The sequence below is a fragment of the Mustela erminea genome, chromosome 7 (genome assembly GCF_009829155.1).
Source record: "Mustela erminea isolate mMusErm1 chromosome 7, mMusErm1.Pri, whole genome shotgun sequence".
NCBI classification, from domain to species: Eukaryota; Metazoa; Chordata; class Mammalia; order Carnivora; family Mustelidae; genus Mustela; species Mustela erminea.
The window spans coordinates 100,706,684-100,721,610 of record NC_045620.1 but is presented as its reverse complement, the minus strand read 5'-3'; the positions used below and the strand labels follow the sequence as shown (position 1 = coordinate 100,721,610).

Genomic DNA, 14,927 nt, shown 5'->3' with positions numbered 1-14,927 from the left:
ATTTCAGTAAGACCAGATGAAATATGTAATTAAATTTAGAAATGAGTTAGTTTAAATCTGTGTATTACAATATATTCTGTGACTTTTAGATTAAAGGGTAAAAACATCACAAGATATGAAACAAATTGAAATTTTTAAAGATCTATGGTTTGGAAGAGACATATGAGGAGATTCTGGGTAGTGGTAGTAGACAATGTCCTATATTGTGAAAATGCCAAAGACTTGACCTGGAACTAATAAGCACTTACAGCAATGTTACAGGATGCAAGGTCAAGATACAGAAGTCAATTCCTATATACTTGCAATGAATAATTAGAATTTGATATGGAAAATATAATACCATTTATATTCACAAAAAATTAAAAATTTAGGTATAAATCCAACAAAATACGTACAAGGGCAAAGTAAGGAAAACTACAAGACTCTGATGAAAGAAGATAGAGATGACCGAAGTAAACAGAAAGATATTCAATGTGTATGGATGGGGAGATCCAATATTGTTAAGATGTGAACACTTCCTAACTTGATCTATAGATTCACTGTAGTCTGACTCACAACACAGCAGGTAATTTTGTGTGTATCAGCAAACCGATTATAAAGTTTATATAGATAGTTGAAATACCCAAAATAGCACATTGTTGAAGAACAAAGTTGGAAGACTGACGATATCTGACTTTAAGAATTACTAAAAAGCTACAGTAATCCAGACAGTGTGATAATGGCAAAAGAACAGACACATAGATAAATGGAACAGAATAGAGAACCCAGAGATATACCCATACAAATGTAGTTAACCATCTACCACACAGGAACAAAGGGAATCCACTGAAGAAGGGATGATGCTTCCTTCCTTTTTAAAGACTTTTATTTATTTATTTGATGGAGAGATAGAGAGGCAGAGCGGCAGGCGGAGGGAGAGGGAGAAGCAGGCTCTCTGCTGAGCAGGGAGTCCCACATGGGGCCGGATCCCAGGACCCTGGGATCATGACCTGAGCTGAAGGCAACACTTAACCAATTGAGTCACCCAGGCATGACAGGATGGTGTTTTCAGTAAATGGTGTTGGAACAACTGGACATCCATATATAAAAAAAAAATGAATGTAGACACTGATATTACCCCTTTCACAAAAGTTAACTCAAAAGTAGATCACAGACATAAAGGTGAAAAGCAAAACTATAAAACTTCTAGAAGATAACAGATAAAGATCTAGGTGACCTTAAGTTTGGAAATGGGTTTCAGATATAATGCCAAAAGCTCAATCCATGAAAGAAAATCTGGTAAGTTGGACTTTGTTAAAATTAAAAACTTGTGTTTGCGGATGCCTGGGTGGCTCAGTTGGTTAAGTGGCTGCCTTCGGCTCAGGTCATAATCCCAGCGACCTGGGATCCAGTCCCACATCAAGCTCTCAGGAAGAGCTCAGCAGGGAGCCTGCTTCTCCCTCTGCCTCTGCCTGCCACTCTGTCTGCCTATGCTCACTCTCTCTGACAAATAAATAAATAAAATCTTTAAAAAACAACAACAACAACAAAAAACTTGTGTTCAGTGAAAGATTGTTAAGAGAATGAAAAGCCTGGCTGGGAGAAAATTTTCACCTGACAAAGAACTTGTATCCAAAAAACTGCAGAAAACTTATAAAGCTCAAAAAGAGTAAATAGCCCAATAAAAAAGGAGCAAGATTGAGCAGGCACCTCACCAAAGGAGATAAACAGATGGCAAATAAGCATGTGAAAAGACACTCATGATCACACATTAGAGAAATGCACATTAAAACAATGAGACATACCTATTCGAATGGCGAAAAGCTAAAACACCAACATCACCAAATGCTGGTGAGGATGTACAGCAAGATTTCTCATTCATCGCTGGTGGGAATGCAGAATGGTACAGCACTTCAGAAGACAAACAGGCAGTTTCTTAGAAAGCTAAATAAAATTTTACCATATGGAGACAGCTGGGTGGCTCAGTCGGTTAAGCGTCTGCCTTAAATTAAGTTCAGGGCATGATCCCAGGGTTGTGGGATTGAGTCCCGCACCAGGGCTCTGTGCTCAGTGGGGAGACTGCTTCTTGCTCTGCCTCTGCAGCTCCCCCTGCTCCTCCCCCTGCTCCTCCCCCTGCTTGTGTGCGTGCTCTCTCTCCCTCTCTCACTCTGACAAATAAATGAAGTCTTAAAAAAAATTTTTTTTTACCATATGATCCAGCAATCACACTCCTAGATATTTTACCTAAATGAACGGAAAACTTAAGTCTACACAAAAACCTGCTCACAGATGTTTATAGGAGCTTTCTTCATAATTGCCAAAAGCTGGAAGCAATCAAATATCCTTCATCGGGTGAATGGATAAACTTGGTAAATCCATACAATGGAATATTATTCAAAACCAGAAAGAAATGAGCTATCAAGCCACAGAAAGACATGAAGGAAACTTAAAAACGTATTATTAAGTGAAAGAAGCCAATCTGAAAAGCTACATACTGTATGATTCCGATTACTTGACATTTGGAAAAGACAAAACTATAGAGACAGTAAAAAGATCAGTGGTTGCCAAGGGTTGGGAGGGGGTATGGATGGATGAGTAGCACAGATTTTAAGTCAGTGAAACTATTATGTATAATACTGTAAGGGTGGACACATTACACATTTGTCATAACCACAGAATTGTACAACACAGAGAATGAACCCTAACGTAAACTATGCTCTTTAGTTAATAGTAATGTGTCAATAATGTTTTGTCAATTTTAACAAATCACTTTTAATAAATATACCATAAATGGGGGATGTTAGTGTAAGGGCCTATGTAGCCAGAGTGGCCCCACCCTGGTTGAACTGCCATTTTGTTGTTTATGCAGTAAAACTTAAATTGATTCTGCCCCCCCACCCCCAGGGGAACTTACTTAAAAACAAGTCCGGGAAACCAGTCCCAGGTAACAAAGTCCAAATACAAGGGTGGGTCAGGCCAGGTGGAGGTATTCAGTCAGTGGGAGCACTACCAAGGAGTATGGGTCCCGCCCTTTGGGCGCCAATTCTGACCAAGGTGATAGGCTGGTTCAAATGTCTACTAGGGTAAATTGTAATTCATTTGGTCACCTAGCATGACTGTGTAGCTTTCTCTGTGTGTTACAACTTCATTAGCCACCTGTGCATGGCCAGGCCCAACCACATGGCCTTTGCTCTATAAAAGCTAGTCTGTGAACAGATAAGGGTCGTCCTCTCTGTAAGGGGTGGCCCTGACCGGTCTGTTTGACGGTCTGTTTGCTTCTTGATGCTTGGCGCAAAATAAAGCTTTGCTTGACCTTTGCTTTATATCAGTCTCACTCCTTTAATCACGGACCCATTATTGGGGACCCAACAGTTAGTAGGAAAAACTATGTTTGGAGGGGAAGGAGTATATGATAGCACTCCGTACTTTCTATTAAACTTTTCTATAAACCTAAAAGTGCCGTAAGTAATGTAGTCTATTGATTTAAAAGAAAAGTAAATTTGCGAAGGTTTAAAATCTTATAGTCATGATGAGTTCTCAATTCTGAGGCTTATTTTCTTTAATAATGTGCTCTGAAACTAGAACATATTATTGTTCCAATGTTGATGCCTAACAATGAAAAAAAAAATAGTTTTCTGTTTCATCTTTGCAGGGGGAGAGGCAGAAAGAAGATGGCTCTCTGGAATGGGGGCTGGGATGGGGGCACAACACTTCAAAAGATCCCTTGTTAAGTTAAGGCAAAGAGAACTCCTATTTTAGAATGGAAAGGGTACAGAAGGTGATATAGAACTGAGTAGTTCCATATAATAATTTGGAATGTCTCCTCTGAGATTAGAAGACATTTTGGGTCAGAAACATAAGATTGGGTGGGAGGAAACTCATTTTCTTTTCTCTCAGAGATGTTAATGGCTCTTACAATCTAAAAACAATGACAGTGCCTGGATTAAAATGTTCTTTTCTTCATTGTGATTCCTTCTCATTATCCCAAGCCGTCTGCAAAGTCTTTGTTAATAGCCCAGCCTGTTCTAGCTGTGTTTGGGGGACTTAAGGGAGCATTTGTGCTTGCAGGCAGAGGAACCAGTCTGGGGAGAAGTCAGGCAGAGTGGCCAGGAATCAGCGGCGAGGCAGCGGGGCAGGCTGAGGTAACAGATCATGAGGACGGATCTGGGAAGGATATAAACATTTCTGGAGGTTCTCAAGAATTCTTAGGGACAGGCAGTAGGTTCAGTATTGGAATTTCCCTCCGTGAAGCACAATGAGGTCTCTTAACTTACTGCAGTTTGGGCATGCAAGGGCCTCCATCCTGACAGATGGATATGTTGTGGTGTATCTGGCTGTACTTACTTTTTTAGAAATACTCTTCATCCATGTTTTAACAAAAGGCATCCATTTCAGTTCTTCAGGATCCACAAACACCATTCCACATCGACTGACTGTTGCAGGAGAGGCAACCCTTAGATCTTGCACCTGCAATTGAAGGAAGTTGAACAAAAAATAGCTAATACTACTTCCTAATTCTTCACCTTCAATGCTAATGGATCACATGTTTAAACTTAACACTGAAAGGCTTTGTAGGAAAGGGAGACAGACAGCCTTAAGTAATCAAAAATGGAGAAAGAAAGGTAAGTGAGGCATAAGGTGAAAAAAAAAAAAAAACCCTTAAGAGGATAATGCCTTAAGAGGATTTGGCATTATCCTCTTCATTTTTGTCTTCTTCACTTTTTCATTCTTATATCTGATACCTAGCTGAACGCCTAGCACACGGTAGGCATTCAATCCATGTTTGATGAATGGGTACGGCAGGGTGGTATCTTCCAGAATACCACACAATTAGGTCCACAATCCTTTTCCAATCCCTTCACCAAATATTCATACCACAGAGAGATAATTTATTCATAGTAAATATAACGTATTTTAATTAAAAAAAATTTTTTTAATAGAATTTTTTTAAACTTGGAAGGCATTTCAAATCATGTAACATCATCAATATATTTATTAACTATCTCCAAAAGAAAGGAAACAAGTGCTGAGGAAGATAGAATTTATTGTATTTCCTGTTTATAGAGTAACAGGAATATTTGAGAGTCTTTGGTTCTCAGGATGCACACTCTACTATGAAAGGACAATTTGATAAGGATGTAAACAATTTAGTATGTAAACAAAACAGCATGGTAGGCCTTACAGATAGTAAATGATTTAGCAGCAAGAAAAAAAATTGATGATAGCATGCCAATCTAATGAATGATTTCACACCCCAGTAAGACATATGTATTTACCTCAAAAAGCATGTGGATTTGAGGTGTGAGTTTGATCCTCTCACTGTTAGCCAGACAAAGCATCTTGTTATCGTCCAACACTGTATTCATATTTTCAATCCAAAGAGCATCCACGGGCCCATCACTGATGATCCATTTATGGTCTTCTGAAGTGTCATTCACAGCTGCTCGGACACTTAGTGCCATCAGACCATCTTTCCACTCCAAGGTTACGTTATTAACTTCGCCATATAATTCACCCATTGTAATTGATTTAGGGTTAAGAACATATGTTTTAACTGGTTGGTAAAAGGGATTGTCTATACCAAGTTTTCGCAAATTCCCTAAAGTTTCTGCTAGTATTTTGTAAACTGTGGTCTTGCCACCTCCTGTTGGCCCAACTAACATCACACCATGTCTTACCAGCATAGTTTCATAGAACTGTATCACTTTTTTAACCATACATGCCTCAGGCTGAAGATTCTGTCTATTCATGACATCTATAATTGTTGACTGCAATATACCATAATCATGTTCTGGAATTTGGACTCCAGGAAAAAGATCAGATATGATTCCACTGAAGAAAAAAAACAAAAATAAAATCATTGATCATTGATATTTCCCAATATTTATTACAACCATTGATTACAATGAGTCTTACTTTCCACTTAATCTTTTCTTCTGAACATGCACAGTACTAATCTGTCCTGTGTGTTATACCAGAATCTAACATTTCTCTGAATTGTGTATGATTTTTTTTGTTTCTTGTACAGTAGAACAATGGTCTTAAGTATATTGGGAGGTTTTTGAGGTAAGGAATATCTCTTATGTTGTTTGTATTGTCCACAGTACATGGGCATAGTATCAAATATACAGAAAGTGATGAATTTATCAGTTTATTTAAAAAATTATATTTATATCCCAATTTTTTCTAAAAGCATTAATGCATGCTTATTACTATATGGATATTCAGAAAAATAAGATGGAAATAGAAATAGAAACTAATAGTAGGTTTTAAAAAAAGGAATAAAGGAAAAATTAACTGTTTTGTGAGAAGCAGACAATATGGGATATTTCTATGGGTAAAAAAAGAAGCTAAATCCCCACCTCACACTATATACACAAATACATTTGAGATATAATAAAGACTTCCGTATAAAATGACAAAAATACTAGATGAAAATATAACATATATTTTTGCAACACTGTGGTTACGAAGGTCTCTCTTTTTATTTTATTTATTTAAAAAAATTTAGATTTAAATTTTAGCTAATTAGGGGTGTCTGGGTGACTCAGCTGGTTAAGTGTCTATGTTCAGCTCAGGTTATGATCCCAGAGTCCTGGGATTGAGCCCCACATCAGGTCTCCCTGCTCAGTGGGGAGTCTGCTTCTCCCTCTGCCCCTCCCCATGCTCATGTTCTCTCTCTCTCTAAAATAAATAAAAATCTTCTGAAAATAAGTTTTAGTTAACATACAGTGCAATATGGGTTTCTGGAGTAGAATTCAGTGATTCATCACTTATGTACAACACCAGTACTCATCAAAACAATTGCCTTTTTAAATACTTATCACCCATCTAGCCTATCCAAGAAGCTCTTTCTAATGAAGACAAGAAATCTACAACTGTTATTTAAAAAGTTGATAAAGTGAAAAAATAAAAACAAACAAGCAAAAAACCACAAACGTGTGTGAGATAAAAGGCTTTAGAAAAGAATTTCCAATTTTTATACCAGATAAAGTTTATGATTTCCTACAAATCAATAAGAAAAAAGAGCACAATAGAAATATGCTCTAAAAATAATAAATATAAATGACTAATGAACCCAAGAAATAATGCTTAATGGCACTAATAATTAAAGAAATGCATACTAAAATAGTGTATGACTTCTGGTCACTCTCTAAAACATTCAAAAGGAAATAGGTATTATCATAAAATCATTTATATAAATGTAAGTATCTTTGGACAATATCCTAATAGAATCTATCTGAATTAAAAATATCCATACTCGATAAAACCTAGGAAATTTACTAGAATCTCATTTATAGAGGTATCACAGGTGTATAAAGATAAATGTATAGGAATTTTCATCATTGTGTTCTTCCAAAAGAGAGTATACATGTGTCTACTCAGAGGGTCTGACAGAGGACAAAAGCAAATCAGAAGATATGCCAGAGGACAAGAGCAAAGGGAACTCTAGCATAGTCATAAATGGACATCCCAGGATGAAAAATGTGCACCAGGATAATGGGCAAGCACTGAAGATTAGAGCAGGAGGACAGAGGGCTCGAAGGAGACAAATTGGGTAGAATGTTTTATATAATTGAAGATTTTTTTAAAAAAAGGAGATTTATACATACCCTGAGAGAATGTGGAAATAAATTACTGATAAATTTGTAAGAAAGTAGGTACAGAATTAAAAAATAAAAACTATTTATTTTAATAAAATAAAATTAACAGATGTAGGGAAAGGATAATAAAAACAAGGGAAATGTAGTTCAGCTGTGGATACTATTTATACAGCTGTAATAAATTATGGGAACCCTGGACATTTAGCTCCAGTTAGATGGCAATAATTGCAGGGGGAGGGGGAAGGTCCACGTGCATACCCTCATCTCCCGTTTACCCTCTACAGCATATCTAAAACTGAAAAATCAAGAAATACCATAAATACAGTACTTAAAACTATGGAGGGAAATAACAAAACAAATAAAAATTGAAAAATCATTGCCTGTAGGAAGTGGGAGTTGGTGAAGGGCATGGAGCTACTGTTTCTCATGAGATTAATTTATTATACTTTTTACAACTACATACATAGATGACTTGGATAAACATAAAACTTAATAGTAAAAGCAGAAATAGATAAAAGCCCTCACATTTATATTAAGCCCCAAACCTGGTTTTTTGGGGTCAGGAATTTCTCTTAGATCAGGAACTTGTAACCAAATGCTAATTCGTATAACACACAGCTTAATGACCAATACTGTGAAAAAAGAAATGATTGGTGCTTAAGCTTTAAGATCTTTATTTTAAACTAGTATTTTTTTTCTGTTTTAGGTAATTATATTGTTGGTAGTGGTGGTATTTTTAATTAATTATTTTTATTAATATATAATGTATTATTTGGCCCAGGGATACAGGTCTGTGAATCGTCAGGCTTAAACATTTCACAGCACTCACCATTGCACATACCCTCCCCAATGTCCATTACCCAGCCACCCTCTCCCTACTCCCCAACCCCCAGTAACCCCATTTGTTAAACTAGTGTTTTAAAAACTGTAATAAGTATCTCCAGAAAAGATGAGGATGTTATTATCTTGTTAGAGACAGACATAACTGAAGAGAAGACTATCCTTTACTTCTACCCAGCAGTTATGCCTTATTCTGTAACATCTAGAAACTCACCTGAACAGAACAGCATCATCTGTTAGGAATTTTGGCAAGTTGGAGTCTCGTAAAGCTCTTATCAATACCACGTCTTCACTTAGGTCTGGATTCTCCCTTTTTAAAGACCTAAATTTAAAGGGATGACTCAAATGATGTTGCAAGAACCCAGTACTTCTGAACATGATTTTCCAAACCTGTAGGTTAGGGACTCTACTTGCAAAAAGTTGTGGAAGGCACCCCCTGTGGATTCCTGCTAAAGGAGAGAATCATTTTTCCTTACATGTCCACTGTCCATCTCCATCAGATCACAGGACAGATCACGCACTGGCTACAGGCTTTGAGAATGACAAAGGTATTTTTTCAACCTCCCTGCATCAGTCCAGACTTTATTCAACCTGAATTTACAGCTTCCCAAATAAACCATAATGATTCACATCGCTGTGACTTTCTTTTCTCTCAGCCCAGAAAGTCCTGCTTTGCTCTTTTGACATCTCTTAATTCTCCTTCAAAACCCAGCCTGGTTACTCTGTCCTCCAGAAAGTTCCTCTGTGGCCCTCATCAGCAAACCCTGGGCATGACCCTGTTATGGCTGTCCCTATGCAATGTGTCCTAGATGACTGCTCCTGTGTCTGTCCTGCCCGCTGCCCTGTGGTTGTGTTCCTGAAGAGCAAGTATATCTGAATCCCTCAGTGTCCCTGGTCTTTACATGGCAATCCTATAAAAGGGGAAAATGCTGTATCTGGGAGGTTGAAAGAAAGAACAGAGTAGGGCAGGGAGATATGTGCAGAGTCCAGGGGCCTGGAGAAGGGGCCCTGGATGCGTGGAGCCCAAGCCAGTAAGTTATGGCCTAAAAAGAAGGACTAGAAAGAAGGTAGATTCCCTCAGAGACTCTGGATGAAGAACCCTTCAGAGGTAGAGGTTTCAAGAGGTTATAAAGGGAGAAGTTGGGGCTTAAAAAGAAGAAAACTAGAAAGCTGGTTTACTAGAAACTACAAAGCAGCTAGGGTTGGACCATACCGGAAAGGCAGAGGCGGAGCCTAGGACAGGAGCCTAGGACAGAAGCCTGGACTGAGGGCACAATGAGGAAACTAAAGTTTCTCTCAAGGATTCAGGCTTTCTCAGGTGACGGTATGACTTAACTTACTGTATGTGCATAACAATCGGTACCTTTTAAATCTAGTCATCCTATCTCACGGTGGTAAAGGCTTTTGTAGCTAAAACACAAGTGAAATAAGTCAAGCAGAGAAAGTCAGTTATCATATGGTTTCACTTACTTGTGGAGCATAAGGAATAACATGGAGGACATTAGGAGAAGGAAAGGAAAAGCGAATTGGGAGAATTGGAGGGGGAGACAAACCATGAGAGACTGTGGACTCTGAGAGACAAACTGAGAGTTTTAGAGGGGAGGGGGTGAGGGAATGGGTGAGCCTGGTGGTGGGTATTAAGGAGGGCACCTATTGCATGGAGCACTGGGTATGGTGCATACACAATGAATCTTGGAACACTGAAAAAATAAAATTAAAAACAAAAAACAAAAAACAACCCTCAATGTATGTAGTGAGCTCAGGGGAAATGAAAGCTGGCTAAAGCCTGGTTGAGAGACTCTGGTTCAGTGTAGGGTCAACTGGGACTACCCATGAGGAGAGTGGCCCCGTTTGGCTGTGGCCTGGGAGTGTCAAGGTAAAATGATGGCAGTGGAGCTCACATTTTCGAGTCACCTTCTATCTTGCTTCAAGAGGTGTGGTGAATTAGCCATTTGCTTTACTTAGCTGGTTTAGAATTTCACTCTTGACCCCTTTGGCTTCTTACCCGGCCATGACCAGTACAGACTTCACTGCTCTCATGCCAAAGTCGTAGTGATCCTGCTGAGAGAGCTGTTCACTGCAAAGCTTATACATCTGTGTCATTTTTCTTGCTAATATTTTACTGGATTCAAATCCTTCCGAATATAGAATTACCTGGAAGGGGAAAGTACAATGCAATGCTTCTTATATTGTATTGACAGTGATATATAAGCATAATATAAATGTATGCAAAATCTATGTTAGGCATTATACCTCTCTGAGTTGTTGTATCATTTAACAAAGAAGTATGAAGATTGAAAGGAAAAGGGTTTTCTGTATTACAACAAGGTGAAAGGTGGGATATTACACAGGGATGTTTAAGCAGTGATTCTGTTTCCTTCTATAGATGAAGATGTGGCCTTAGCGACATTGGGTTCAAAAACAGTAGAGCCCCTGTTTGAAAATGTTCATATCACGGAGGCTGGATGGTGTTGTAAGGCCTGTGTACAAAGGCAAGACTTGAGTTTCTCTGATCAGACATGAACACCACCTTGTGGACAGACTCTGTGATAGCTGGGTGCTCCCTTTAGGCCTGCTGAGTATCAAGGGAAGCTACACAGATTTGCAGCCTTCCTCTGCCCTAGGAGGCTACTTGGCTTCTGACAAATTTCTGCATTCTTGGTTAAATAAATTGGATGATGACCTTGGAGGGGAGTGTGGAACATTTCTTCAATCCACTACCTACTCAAATCACTGCAGCTGGCCTCAGAATCAGGATAAGAAATGATGTAGACAATTCACTGATTTATTTCAGATTTAGGGGCCTACTACATTCCAGATACCATTCTGGGCACTGGGGATGTAGCAGTTACACACACACATGCAAAACACCAAAGCATTCTGTGTGATAACAGTCACATCCACACTGAAGAGTAATGTGTAACTTTTGCCAGGGTGCAGTCATAAAGGAAACTTACTACTTCAATAGAATCAAATAGTAAGTAAAACATGCTTAAATTTTTTCTGCTTTATAATGTGAAGCTCACCTCTGCAATCAAAGCATAATTTGGAACCATCATTGCAAAGGGTCTAAACAGGGCTTTCAAATTATCTGGCAATTCAGTTCTGCCTGCGTATCCAGGATTCATTGTGATAAAGGCTGCACAAGTCATGACCAACTTGATTTCCCGCCCTTCAAACATGAATCTAGACAGCTGTTTGAAAGAAAGAGAAAATACAAGTTAACACTTCTCTAGATATTTGGAAATTCTTTCACATAAGCACAACTTGAGTATAAAACTTGTATATGGAACATTCAAGCAAAGACTACCAGCCCAGTGAATCCTGCTGTTGGACAACCCAGAACGTTTCTCTCCTGATTCTGTACTACCAACCCCCAATCTCTGCTGGGCTCAGTAGTTCCTACTTTTTGCTTCTCTGTCCCTGCTTTGCCCAAATTGTCCCTTTCTGGCCCAGTCCTATAATATTTTAGGCCTCAACCTCTTTTGCTGAGACTCCTCAATTCAAGTTGGAGGCAATGGCCCTGAAACCTTCTCCACCCCTATTTTCTCCCCAGGAAATTCTAAGGGGATCAGAGTCCTTGAGTGTGAGAGGCCCCACTGTTGGGGAGGGCACCCCTCCTCCACTCTCATTCAAGGGCAAACACCTGCCAAGCATCTGCTGCAGATGAGGTACATGGTTAGGTGTGGAGGTGGGGAGCTGAGGAAGACTCACACGGTGGGGGGGGTGGGGGTGGGGGCGGAGCCCAAGAAGCTCCCAGGCCTACAGTGTGGCAGATATGGAACCCGGGGCTGAGCACTACAACAGATGCCCTATTGGAGGTGTGTGCAAAGCCCACAGGAGGAGCGGGGAATCGCTTCTCGCCCTTTTGGCTAAGATCAAGTGTAGGAGGAGCAGGGAAGCCAGCTTGGCCTGAAGAATGAAGAAGGGCATTTGATGTGGACAAGGAGGGGGAGGCATCTGGTCAAAGGGAGCCATGCACGTTCAGGAAATGACCAGATACTCACTTTACTAAAGAGTGAAGTTCCAAGAGGAAAGTGTAGCTAGGCCAAGGCCTGAGCATCAAGAAGAGTCTTACCTGCTGGGCTAAGGAATTTAGATTTTTGTCCTGTGGGTGTGGGGAAGCAGAGAACAATGCTGGGCAGAGTGATAGGATCAAAGGTAGCAGTGGAGAGGCTGGACAAACTATAGAGGGGGAACAAGTAAGGAATTATTATTGAACAAGTGGCAAGATCCAGATTTATGGAGTTACCATCAGTGATGAGAGGCATCTAGCAGATAAAATTAAATGAACTTAATGATGGCTTAGATTCTCAGGTTGATGGTAATAGTGGGGGGTGGGGAATCCAAGATGAATGCCAGGTTTCTAACTGGGCCATGGGAGGAAGGCATTATTAGCAAACACAAAGAATACAGGGAAGACTAGGAGATGTGTCGTAGCCCAGAGAAGAAAATGCTGGGCAGTACAATGGAGACCAGGCCTGCGGCCATTAAATAGCTGCTGTGCTATTCTTCATCTATTCCAGGGGATCGATTCCACTCCACGCATCTCAGAGGTCTTCCTCCCTTCCTGTTATCTCACATTAGCGCCCTACAGTTGCCAGTGCTTCTGTCCTGCCTCCATTCTTGTTGGTCCTTCTCTCTTACTCCCCATGCTCTGCTCTCAGCTAAATGCTCAGCAAGGTAATAGTAACTTATGAGTTATGCGCTATCTGGAGGTCCCTGCATTTAAAACAGGCCTCCTCTGAGGATGTGGGAGGCAGGAAAGTGCGTAGTTGAAGGAGCTCAGCCTTTAGGGTCACATAGATTTAGTTATCTTGGTTTGTGGTGTCCCCAGAAATATTTTTAATTTCTTTGAATCCCTTTCATCTGTAATCTTGGGAAAATGCCTTCTACGTCATATAGGTGTGGTGTGAAAATGAAATAAATGAAAAGTACAATGCCTTGTACAATTTAGTGACTCATTAGAGTCCAATTTCTGCTTTCTTTTTACTTGTTCTATAATTTGCTTTTTTGCAGAGGTGAAAATCAAAACACTTAGCAGCTCTTTATCAGGGCATCTTCCAGTGAGAATGGCCTCCAACCCTAGAGCTACAGCTGGGTCCAGAGCACCCCCTTGCTACACCAAGGATGAACCCTCATGGCTGGATCTAGCAAAGAACCGGTGCTCTTTAGGAAGGGGACAAGGTAGTGGTGAGGGACGCTCTAAAGACTCAGGGCAACAAGTATTTAAATACTAAACAACTGGCAAGCCTGTTGTGGTTTGTATAGGCTGAGAGTCTTGGATTACGCAGGGCTCCTCTTTCATTTTTCTGCCTGCACTAGGCTGAGCCTAGGGCCATGATGAAGGCAGTGGAGTCCATAAGAGGTGCAGGGGAGAAACCTAACAGAGAAGTAAATGTCAAAGGCAAGAACAAGAAGGGTGAAGAGGAAACTGGAGGTCGAGGGACAGGGACAGGGTGTGAGCGGATGCATGTGCGCATGCGTGCAGGGAGGTGTGTGTTGGGGGTGGGAAGAACAGAGTTCCTGAGGGGAGAGACTGAGTTTCACCATCTCCATATCTCCAGGTCCCCACAAAGCATCTGACATATAGTTGCTTCTGTGTTACTTGGATGAGGAATTAATTCAATCATCTATGTCTTATTGCTGTAGTCCTCACCAATTACACTGGAAACATGGGTAGACATGTTAAAGTTAGCATTGTTCTTCCTAAAATGCAACATGCTGTCAGCTATTTACAGACCTAAGAAATGCTACATCCATGGACAATTGCCTCATACCTTACCTTTGCAGCCTTGGCATTCCTAATGGTAATAAGTTGCTGCGCAATGACGGACAAAACTTCTATGTCAATTCGATTAAATTCATCAAAGCAGCACCAGGCCCCTGACTGTGCCAGACCACTGAAGAAGCGCCCCATCATCTGAAATCGAAAAACTGACATTCAACTTTGTGTTTTATGTTTACGTTAGGTTTATGCTTAGTTTTATGTGAATACTGGGCTATGTTAGAAGTTAGTGCCTTTATATAAGAGGTCCAGACTTTCTTCCTTTGTAAGTCTGCTGTGGGGCCTGATAATTTGCATTTCTCACAAGTTGCCATGCAATGATAATGCTGGTGGTCCAGAGTTAAGACTTTTGAGAAGCACTGCTCTAGAATTTGACTTTTCAAAGAGAACTGGTGAGAGCTGACATCACCCAGGGGATCTGAGAAATGCAAAATTTCAGGCCTTCCCCTAGACCTCCAGAATCAGAATGTACACTATGAGATCTTCGGGTGATTCACAAGCACAGTAAAGCTGGAAAAACACTGCTTTAGAAGAAGAAAGCTGAAAAGAAATAAATGACCTGTTAATCCTGATGCTCGGAATGCGTTCCTTTTTTTTTTTTTTTTTTAAGTTGTTATTTAAATTCCAGTTAGTTAACGGACAGTGTAGAATTAGTGTCAGGTGTACAACTTAGTGATTCCACAATCCCATCCACCACACTGTCCTCATCACAAGTG

The 14,927-nt window shown here is 40.0% G+C and overlaps 1 protein-coding gene across 3 annotated transcripts in view; it reads right to left on the bottom strand.

Moving 5' to 3' along the window:
* The window catches only part of DNAH6 (dynein axonemal heavy chain 6), a 228,579-nt gene that overhangs the window by 130,269 nt on the left and 83,383 nt on the right, over positions 1-14,927 (bottom strand). For all 3 annotated transcript variants that reach the window (XM_032352623.1, XM_032352621.1, XM_032352622.1), the window contains exons 30-35: positions 14,209-14,346; positions 11,450-11,617; positions 10,429-10,577; positions 8,638-8,745; positions 5,256-5,811; positions 4,324-4,446 (exon numbers count right to left, since the gene is read on the bottom strand). In XM_032352623.1, coding sequence (XP_032208514.1) covers positions 4,324-4,446; positions 5,256-5,811; positions 8,638-8,745; positions 10,429-10,577; positions 11,450-11,617; positions 14,209-14,346 — 1,242 coding nt within the window. The remainder of the gene's footprint in view (positions 1-4,323; positions 4,447-5,255; positions 5,812-8,637; positions 8,746-10,428; positions 10,578-11,449; positions 11,618-14,208; positions 14,347-14,927) is intronic.